At 35.5% G+C, this 11001-nt stretch overlaps 1 protein-coding gene, 1 long non-coding RNA gene and 1 other non-coding gene across 3 annotated transcripts; 2 read left to right on the top strand and 1 right to left on the bottom strand.

Moving 5' to 3' along the window:
- Positions 1-26: 26 nt before the first annotated feature.
- Positions 27-1757, top strand: LOC109543856 (the record flags this gene model as incomplete). Its single annotated transcript, XM_019913774.2, is given in 2 exon segments — positions 27-141; positions 1507-1757. Coding segments are annotated over 2 exon segments (227 nt in total), but the record flags the coding sequence as incomplete, so codon positions are not given.
- A 61-nt stretch (positions 1758-1818) lies between these two features.
- LOC125504904 lies at positions 1819-5063 on the bottom strand. Its single transcript, XR_007281788.1, has 3 exons — positions 4784-5063; positions 2212-4662; positions 1819-2154 (listed from the first exon to the last, which is right to left on the bottom strand). It is a non-coding gene; the product is annotated as an uncharacterized LOC125504904 (long non-coding RNA).
- A 4814-nt stretch (positions 5064-9877) lies between these two features.
- On the top strand, positions 9878-9959 carry Trnas-cga. Its single transcript has one exon. It is a non-coding gene; the product is annotated as a tRNA-Ser (tRNA).
- The last annotated feature ends 1042 nt before the right edge of the window (positions 9960-11001 follow it).

The following is an 11001-nucleotide window of genomic DNA, read 5'->3' as shown; positions in this document are numbered from 1 at the left end:
GAACTAAAGTAATAATTTAATTGCAGATGCTCATTGCTTTACAGCGTCAATGGGAAAATTCAAAAAAGGTGAGGAAAAACCACTGAATAACACTTGTGGAGTGGCCATTTGCAGCGATACTCGTTACATTTCTCTAATGGGGTAAGTACCTGTAAGTACTGTTAATATYAGTAGTCTCAATTATTCATATCAAGTTGACATGAATATCCCCACTCACAGTCCATGGTACTCCAATTGCTCCTGGGAAACTGATAGTGAGTTCGTTCAGAAAATTTGCGTGTTCAGGTGTTTMGCATTACTCTATATATATATATATTCGAATTCAAATTTGTACCCACAAAGCTTTGAAAATTGGCTGAATTTAGATTAATTTGAAATGCGTTTGGTTCTTTTGGTACACACTTTCAAAACTTTCCATAGAATGGCCCAATATTGATGGTATGTGAAACGCACGCTTTGCACTCCATATGCCCCTAAACTTTCTGCTGCAGAGAATTGCCTACATCCTGGAAAACCGCCTCTATCATACTAGTACCCAAACTCACTAAAAACAAAACCTTCCCTCAAAACTGGAGACACATCAGCCTCCTCTCTACACTCTCAAAACTCACTGAACGACTCTTCATTATTCAGGACTAAGAACTTGTTTGTCCAATCTGAAAACTGTATCCCAAAGCCTGCATGTTTCCTGAGAAAGGTACCTAAGAAAGGCCATAATTTGATGAACAAAATAAATCAAATAACAAAAAACTTACTGCAAAGTCTTTTGTCAGGATAAATACAATCAGAACGCTTTTGCTTTTTAATGATCGGCTCAATTCTTTGAACTAACTTTTGGAACACTGGCTTGGTCATCCCTCTAAATTTAAAAAATTGAACTGCATCCATAATTTTGATATTCTCGCAATATTAAAAGTGTCCCTTTCTTGACCTTTGCCTATTGATAGGCTTGACTTTAAACCCCCTTTTTCGACGCTTTTTCTTCAATAAAAAATATAAAATAAAATAAGAAGTCAAAATGGACGCAAAACCAAGTAACCTGCGTCTCCACATTTTGATATTAAAATGAAAAAAAGTTATAATTGATGTGTAATATAAAATAATAAAGACAACAAACAACATAACCAATATATTGTGTATATTTTCCTAACTGTATTTCAAATTAATTCAAAAGAAATTCCAATCAATTTTATTGTTTACCATTTAAAATGTTACAAAAACGTTTCGGTGTTTTTCTCCACCATCATCAGTTTGTATGTATGGTTGTTTCCACCCTCACATTTGGCAAGCCATTATACCAATATATTAAATCATATGGGCATACTATTAACAAATTTCTCAATCTGGCCAATCAAATTGCAAAGTCGGCAACTGCGTATTGCATAATATTAACTGTAAACTATTAAACTGAAATTTTAAAGTGACTTAACTATTATCCACTGTCGGATGGTTGCGAAAAAATTCTTAAACTTGCTTTTGTTTGGGATTAATTATGTTTGTTTTAAGATGTGGCGTTATGGGTACTACTCCTCCATGCTATATAGCTCCAGGAAATCTCTCGAAACCATATCCACATTGCTGTGATATATTGGTCTGTCCACACTCTCCAGATGAATAGCAGATGCCTATCACCAACAGCAAATACATTAGTTAAAACATTCAAATACTTGTATATTGTATCATGTTAATTAAGTAAAAAACTTAATTATGAAATGCATATGTAATATAATAGTTACAGCAATAGAGTGTTCAAGAAATATGATGCAGTTATATAAGAATAATATATAATCATGGATAAAATTGTCGATGACTAAACAGAAAATAAGCGCATTATTTGATAAGGATTTAATTACTTACCAATTGTGCAGAAACCAATGCAATCTCAGATAATACCTTAGCCAGCAGTTCTATTGTGTTCAATGCTGAGATGAACACATGTTCTTGTCTCCGATAACGGAATGTGTTGTCTTTCCTGCTTTCTTATCTTGGGGAACAAGAAAAACTACAAATTACCGAGTCATTGTTAGCGGTGCGGACCCGAAGCTTTATTGGTATTGTTCACTGAACTGATACGATAACCAATTATACTCCCAGGAAATTTTTATTGTCTAAGAAAATCAGCTCCGGTCGTTGGTACAAATGGAAAGGTCAGTGCTGTAAACGGTACTGATTTATTAAATTTAAGACATTAACACGACGAAGACAAATTACCAAATGCTCAGAAACAGAATTATTGCTGCAGCAAATGGTCAGATTTCCATATACATACACTCATAAATGTATGGTAATTGCTTCGACGTCATTAATTCGTCAAAATTCACGACATTTTGCTTGACACTTTTCTATTGTAGGTAATGGCATGTAGCCAGCGTTCTATTAATTTACCAGATATATTATAAGCTCAACTTATGACGCTAAACGAATTACGTCGGCCTGTGGGTTTGTCTTGGCACCACAGAAGGAGACCCCCAATTTCCGAAGCATATTATGTTCCCTCTTGAGCAACTCTAGAATTTTGTTTGTTGAAGGACAGAGACCTATCAAGGGTTACGCCAAGGTATTTTGAGTTGGAATTGTCTGTTATCCTTGATCCAGAAAACTCAACCTTCAGTTGTTCAAACAGAGATGCCTTTCTGTTTGAGAGATGGAATGCACCGAATTCGGAAAGACGGCTTGGCATTTAACCTCAACTTTTTATGGTAAACATCAACTCAGATTGGCGACAGGTCGGAAAAAAGACGGACTCGACCGATTTCAGGTCTCGAAGTGGAATGCGCAGTGCTAGATTATTAGCATACATGAATATCCGTGAGTTGGTACTCAGCATGTCCCTTATTGAATAAGAGTAGGGTCAGCACAGATCCTTGGGGGATCCCGCATTGAATAGTTCTTGGGTGGCTTGGTGTTACCATTTAATTCTACCACAACTCTCCTGTTGCTCAACATGGATTCTTGTTCTTCTTATGACGCTTTCCTTTCGAAGGTTAGCAATCCACAGTCTCAACAGTTCATACTTGTTGCCTCTCGTTATGTGTCCTATGTATGTAGTTTTTCTTTCTTTAATGAGGGCCATTAGTTCTTTCGGCTGCTTCATCCGTCTAAGCTCTTCTTCATTCGTAATTCGTTGGACCCATGAGACGCGTAGCATACGGCTATATAAGTACATTTCAAACGCCTCACTTTTCTTTTCAGTTGTAGGGTCCAGGGTCCAGCATTCACATCCTTACAGCAACCAAAAATGATTGGAGTTTGGGTATTCTATAACAAATGACGACTTTCTGTAGTTTGTAGGTCATGCCCTTTCTACAAACAATGTGATATGCAGTCGACACGTCAATGAATGAGGTGCAGCTCTAGAGACCTCCTGAAATCCTATTTCTGGTAATATGGGTAGTCAGGGACCACATCTGGTAGCAGCAATTTCTATCCGTTCTAAAACCGCCTTGTTCAATCTGGACTTTATTTGCTTTTACAGATATTCTGTTAACGATTAGGCGTTTGAGTAATTTAGAGCATATAAATAATAGAGCAACAGGTCTGTAGCTAGCGGTATTATCTGGCTTAACGGCTAGGACTTTCAGTTTTCTAAGAATTTTTGGAATCTCTCCTCTGTTCAACAATTCTTTGTAGAAATCAGGAAGCCTGGTACTTGCGTTTGGGCTAATGTTTTTAGGAAATTCAGGGAAGATGTTGCCAGTGCCGGAGCCTTACGGAGTCTGAGACGAGATAAGGCACAATTAACATCCCCGAGACTCCAATGGCAAATGACCAATATGCTATCTCACCTCAGTGTCCACCCGCCGTGCAGACTCTTTGTCAATCAGGACACCACCACTCATACCCTGCAGATCTCGTTTGGGTTGATTTAGTAGGTCCGCTCCGGAGGAGGGGCCGCTGCTCGCAGCCGTCTCAGCTGTGACCATCCCAGGCCACTGGAATGTGTAAAGTCGCCGTTTTTAACTGTTTTCGTCCACCTTTCCAGTCTCTCTCTATCCACGGTTGAGTAGCATTCTATGTGATAAATCCGGCGCCCTCGACTCTCCCAATTTCTCGCAAAGGCCTTCCATTTATCACCAGGGTATGTAATCATTATCATGCGTTGCACTCACAAACCTTTTGTAGTCCACCAGAGTGGGTGGGATACTTAGGAGATTTAAGTCTGCTTCGTGGCGAAATAACTCGCATTTGGCCTTCTTGAAGTTTCTATCTTGGTTGTCGGAACGTTCTGAAGACGTGTACCTGGATTCCAACGGTTAACGTAGATGGCCTGTGACTGATTGATTGACTGTTGGAAAAGTCGTCAATTGCTTTTCGAGTTAGCGGCAGGGGCCTTCCGGATCCGTCTATTGATATAAAGCACAGATCCGGGCCCGTTCTGAGCAAAAGTTAATTTACCGACTGCGAGAAGCTGCTCAAAATGTGAGCCCATACTGCTGCCAAGAGTGCACAATTAAGTGATTGGGCCGCAAACATGTTTAGAGTTAAACGGACATAACTTCGAACACCTAACTATTTAACAACTTAATTCTATTTTATTTGTTGGTTGTGGTGTTGTGGCTCTGTTCCAATTGAGGTTTTGTTGACATCTGTGGCGGCTTCAGGTATATCACCATTTTGCCCCAAAAAGGTTGGTAGCACTGACGGCAAAGGGACGACGTCATTCTAAACTCAAAGTATTTCATTGTCACTTTTAGTTTCTTTGCTTTGTGTTTGTCATGGATACTACAATTTGTAGTAATTAAGAAGCAGCAGGTATTTACGTTTTGTTAATTAGGCAGGTTACCTTGAAAATATAGTTGCCAAACTTCTGGTCAAGTTTTTCTGCAAATATATCAGTTTTGGAGTTCCAAACATGAAAAACAGTTGTTTGTAGGTAACATAAGGCTCTAAACTTCGAATCAGAAAACATTGTGATGATTGATAGCAAACGAGTTAAGTGTTAAGGAGCTGATATAAAAATTGAATGCTTGACACTGAAATATGTCAATAACAACTGAAAATTATTTGCGAAAAAAGGTCCGCTTTCCCCTAGAGAAAATATATTCATCGTCGGTAGCTCCGGGATATCAATATTAGCTTAGCGTTTCCCAAATATTATGCATTACAGTATCCGCACTGATTCGATATTAATTTGGCAAATATTTTATGAAAACATTGACAATTTATTCGTGCTCATGGCTCGGATGCGCTCATAAATATTAATGAAATCGAACTTCCCCTTTATGTTTACTGTAAATGTGTGTTCGCACACTGTATTAAACAAATTACTAATATACGCCATAATAAATGACCGGACTATAATCTATTAACATATTATGCGTTACAATTATTTATTTAAATACAGTCGGGGAGCTAACTGGAGTCGACAGTCTGCATTTTTCAGTTAGTAAGTTCATTGTTGCTTCCAAGTATATGCCCATTTTAATAATAGTGTGTCCTATCATCGGTCTTTCTGATTTTAACCTGGTAATAAAGCATAAGGAAAATCTTTGTGTCGAAAATAATAACAGAAGACAATACACACCAAGGTGAGGGTTAAAAACACCTAAAAGTATTATCCGTTTATTCTAGAGATTTGTTATACCTGTAATGTTAAAAATATCGTCTAAAATAAACTAATTTCCTACCTATTCATCTACTATGTATCAAGTAAGTAGCAAACAGACAATACACTTAACCGGACATAAATCAGCAAAAAGTATTTTCATGAATATCGACAAAGTTTGTGATAGTGTATGGCATAAAAAAAACTACTAGAAAAACTACACAAACGTCACACAATAAAGTATCTTATAAACTGCCAGGGATCTACATACAGTCTGCAATGCAGGGCATCCCGAAATTGTTGGTCAACAATGAGATGCCGTACAGAAGACCTAAAAATAGGGCCAGAACGTATATTTTGGCTATATGCAATCCGCTTTCAAAGTGGACGGGATCCAGATCGGAAACCCTTAAATCCGAACTGATAGGCGATTTAGTGAAACTAGTAGGCCACAACAACTACTATTGAAAGTTGTTTTCTAATATACGAAATTAGGTACTTTAAGATCAAAAGCAAGTGGATGGAGACCGCGGAAGGCTCGAACTGGTGACGCGGAAGCTGAAGAAGAAGTAATAAACTTAGCAAATGAAGATCGGTGTAAACAAATTGTCATCAGTATCACATATGTCGAAGACTACTACTGTTCATAAAAATCTTTAGGGGCTTAGCGTTCCTTAAGAAGCTTCACCGATAGCGCGTCCGAACCATGTTTAGAAAATGCATGCCTGGTATAAAACTGGCAATCCAATCCGCTTAGTATGTTGCAGATCATTTTTAGAAACGCAAATAAATTTTACTGAATTCATAGTAAGTCTTATCTTCGGATGACACGGAACTCGAGATGTAATAGTTAATATTATTAGCTATACATATTAAACTAATACTCACAATATGTATATCTGGAACTATAAAAACCACAGTTGACAGTTCCTTAACAGGCCAAAAATATTTAGAATTTCTACAGAATCACCTCTTTCTTTTCTTTCTACGGAACACTTTTTCGCTGGATAAATTCGCCGTAGAACGCAGTTGAGGATTTTATGACCTGTATTTTTTTTCCTTGGAAATTGAAGTATAAAGAGAAAGAAAGAAATTAAAATCGGTATTAATTTTCAGAACTACAATGAAGAAAACGTCGCCGGGGCACTCACAGATATTCGACAAGGCAGAAAAAGTTTAAGACTGAACTAACTACCTGGTGAAAATTAACAAAATCCAAAATCCACCTTACGCGATAAGAAAATAGGAATAAAAACGAAAAAACATGGCGGACCTTACTAATTTCACAAGAGAAGCTCAATAATAGCAAGAATACGCCTCTTACAAGATACCATTTTTTTTAAATAAAGGTTCGTCCGCCTTTACTCTACACATAGAAGTTAAGGCTGTCACAGTTTACCTAAAAACAATAGGGGAAAAGAAAAGTTCTTTCGTTTTAATATGGAATTCGGCAAATGAGACACTCTAGTATAATTAATTGAAAATTTTAATTTCAAAATTATTCTTTTTACTAAGAAAAAACTGAAAAAATCGTCCGACTTCACCCCGAACGACGGTGATCCCTAAAAATGTCAACTACAGTCAAAATCTTCGCGAAAAACACCCTGTAAGTTTTGCACAAACACTAACTACTGTGTCACACTAGTATTAAATTTTTCAGCAATTCTTCCTCATTACGTAAACCAACTTTCCATAACCTTCAAAAACTTCAAGGCGACAGAAAAGAATATCCAGAGCCAAACATGATTGGCTCTCGATATCTGCAAATTGTAAAACACTTATACCACTTGTGCTTTCTACAAGAGTGTTTTCGGAGTGCAAACTTTGAACCACATGTTTCATCTGCTAATAAGTTAAGGGTTCAATTTACCGTGCTTTCAAAGGCAATAGAACTCCAAAAATATGATGAATGAAAACGTATAGTATGGTTGAGTTCCTGGGAGAGTAATTTTAACAGTTTCTTCTTATATTTGTTTGTTTAAATAGGTATTGCTTTCTTACATGGCGATAAATAATAGTTGATAAACCGCCAAACAAGATAATCACTGAACATGGCAGAATCGATCAACGTCTAATTGCTGCAAGACATCAATCGGAAGACTTTTTATTATTTTGAAGTATTTACGAGTATCGACTCTTAACGAAGACCACCCTCGCTGAATCTCTTTTCAAGTTTCCTCTCTATTACCGAGAAAAGCCACTCGTTCACATAATAGGCAATAAAGAGTTAAGAGTAAACATGAATGAAATTCTTTAACTAATAAAACATTTTTTGTCCTGCTTTTAGTCTTTTGATGCGACGCAAGCAGAGAACTTTTAAGAATATATTTATGCCTCGTATAGCGGTGATTTATGGCTTTTTGATGAAACCCAATATCCTCATAAATATAGTTAATTGGCCTTCAGGATTTCAATGATTTTAAAATAAGATAGGGTTTCTTAAGGATTTAAAATAATTTGTTCATCTCAAAATACTTGGTTACAATAAGTTGAATTGAATAGCTCCAGTAAGATATACAGAGGCGCCCACGAATACAGAAGTTGTAATAACTATTTGTTATATTGTTCGTCCTTTAATAATGGAATTTATTTTTAATTTAACAATCTCATTTTGTCCAAACCTCCAAAACATATTTATTTGCTTTTATGAAACGTGGAAAAAAGTTTACAAAAAGGTAATTTATTGAATCAAACATAGTATCTGAACTTTTTCTACTAATTAGTGGGTCATACCCACTAATATTGTATGTTGTGGGTTATACCCACACGTGGATCAACAAAATCTGGCCCGTAACTCATTTCTAAGAGGCACGTTTTTATTTTAATACAAATTTTCTTATTTGGCCACAGAGAGCGCTACCTGTCAAATCAGAAGAAAATGTTTTAGATAAAACATTCTTAGTTTTTGACGTATCTACTACTCGAATCTGCAGTAAAATGATGTGGTTAATATTTGAAATTATCAAGTTGGCCCAAGCCTACAAGATCGATGCAGGCGCTTTTTTTTCTAACACGAATAAACTTTCTCCTCTCAGAAACTAATTTCTTAATTGACACATTTTTTTGTAGGACCCCAATTTCCCAAATATTTCAGAGTTTCGAGACTTTAAAAAACCACCCGGTGTACTCCATTTCTTAACAGTTTGTCTTAATGGTGTTTCTAGCGAAAATCACGTTTTCGATGACTCTGAAGTTTCCTATAACTTTTCAATAATATAACGAAAGACCCCAGGACGTCCCCGGTTTTTGTCCCACCGACGTCACGGCTGTGCAGTTCGAAAGATATGGCGCATTTGCCAAATCTATTTTTTTCTATAACTTTTTTTAGTTTTGGTTAATTTGGGTTTGTTTTACCTACTGTTCTTTAAAGATTTAGCCTAATAACGTTAATCAGCTGTTCCTCATCCATCCTCAAAATGGAAATGTAGCATCGCAGAGGATTTTTGCCCATGCAGCATCGGTACGGTGGGTGGTGTTAGGAGTGCCAATTGAGATGGTGTTTCTTGTTATCTAATAGAAAAATATTAAACATAATGAGTGAAAAATAGTAGAAACTCTCATTTTCCCAAGATACATCAGTCGGAAACGTTAATAACTTATCGATAAGGTGAGCGATTGTTAACTTTGAACGCGATGGCTTACTAAACTAGCAATTTGTCCTCTTTGAAATAAGCAAGATTATATTAGATTAGATTTAGAGATTTTTAAAAATGTTCGTTTATCTGCAAAAGAAAATTATTTTGGGAATAAAATATTAATATATACGGACCACATAAGGCATAAGACAAGTAGAGAGAAGTATCTCCCTTAAGGTGTTTTTAAATTGTGAATTTAAAATAATAAATAAGAACAATACAAATTGAAGCTAAATTATGAGTTCCATTTTTTACATTTTTTGGATTTCGTAATATGCAGTCTACAATAACCATTTTTGTTTCACTTATCATTTCTTTAAAACATTTTCATTCATAATTTTTTTTCGGAAATCTAGGAAAAACTAGGGATTTTGTAAGTAATACCATTTGGGGATTTTAATTTTGCCGATCTGGCATCACTGGTCGTTGGTTAGCGATTTGTTAAGTAATCTGGGTACCACTTAATTAAGTAGGTAGTACCTACCATTTACTACTCACAGCTTGGCAATTTCAAATGGTTCAGAAAGAACCAATTTTTCCGGCATGTTTTTTTTCTAGTCAACAAATCATTTATAATGTAAAAAGTTGGCCGAAGAGTAATAAAACTGATTTATTAATATTTATTCAATTTTTTTTTAATTCCTGAGAATATTAACATTCTCCATTTTCAAACCTAATTGAACGTTTACTTCGTATAGCTGCGATGTCCGAGTGGTTAAGGAGTTTGACTCGAAATCAAATGGGCTCTGCCCGCACAGGTTCGAATCCTGTTCGCAGCGAATCTTTTTGTAACAATTTTTAATCCTTCGATTTCATTTAATCGCTACTTGAGCTTTCAAAAACTTTTGTAGCCGTTCAAAACTGTTGGTTATAATTTTTTTTTTTGAGAAAGTCTTATCTTTGTACTTTTTATAATTTTATTTTTGATTGAAAAGAATTAAAAAAATTATAAGTGAACTGAATTGCCGGTAAAATATTTGCATTCAATTCTATCATCAAACCTGGAAAATCAAGCGCTTTATACGAAAAGAGTTAATATAGCGTTTATATTCGATACAAGTACAGTTTCAAACCTACTAGCTCTCGCTAGCTGTTAGCAATTTACGTTTAAAGAGTTATCATCAGTTAATCATTAATTATCATAAATATCTTTCTATTGACAAACCTATCAATAGATCAAAATAATGAAACGAAAATGGAACAACACGCTCCTATGCTAAATTTTGTCAATAGTGTTCATAGTACCATCTGTACAGGGTGTTCCGTGCAAGCACGTGACGTGATCAAAAATTTTCAAATCACAACAAAAAAATTGATGGCCAAACTTTCGAAAACATTATTTTTTGAAATTTTGCGAGTATTCTATACAGGGTGTCCCACCGGGAACCGCCGCAATCGATAGCTGACAAGCTGTAATTAGGAGAAATTTAAAAATTGGACAGTGTGCCAAGGTCATTGGGGACAAGCTGTGTGAAATATTTTCAACATGCCCACACTTATTTATACTAGAAGTAGGTATCAATCATTGCTTATTTTAAATGCAACGCACTATATATTATTACATTTTTGAATTATACTCCAAATTCTAAATATCTTTTATATATAATATCCTATACCTTAGTCTAACCGTTTTTGAGATATTTATAATTTTTTGTAAAGAATTACAGTTGTAGAATCTCGAATAATTATTCATTTTTCCTATAAGGAAATTTGTCATACTTAATTTGAGTCACATTTACTGTTGAAAAGGACTTACTTTAATGAAATTTCGAAAACATTTTGAAAACTATTAATACGAAGTGTTAAAAAAATTAGTTTCAA

The sequence above is a fragment of the Dendroctonus ponderosae genome, unplaced genomic scaffold (assembly GCF_020466585.1).
Source record: "Dendroctonus ponderosae isolate FM_Combo_2020 unplaced genomic scaffold, Dpon_F_20191213v2 Dpon_F_20191213_6, whole genome shotgun sequence".
Lineage (NCBI taxonomy): Eukaryota > Metazoa > Arthropoda > Insecta > Coleoptera > Curculionidae > Dendroctonus > Dendroctonus ponderosae.
This window is presented reverse-complemented; position numbering and strand designations above follow the sequence as displayed.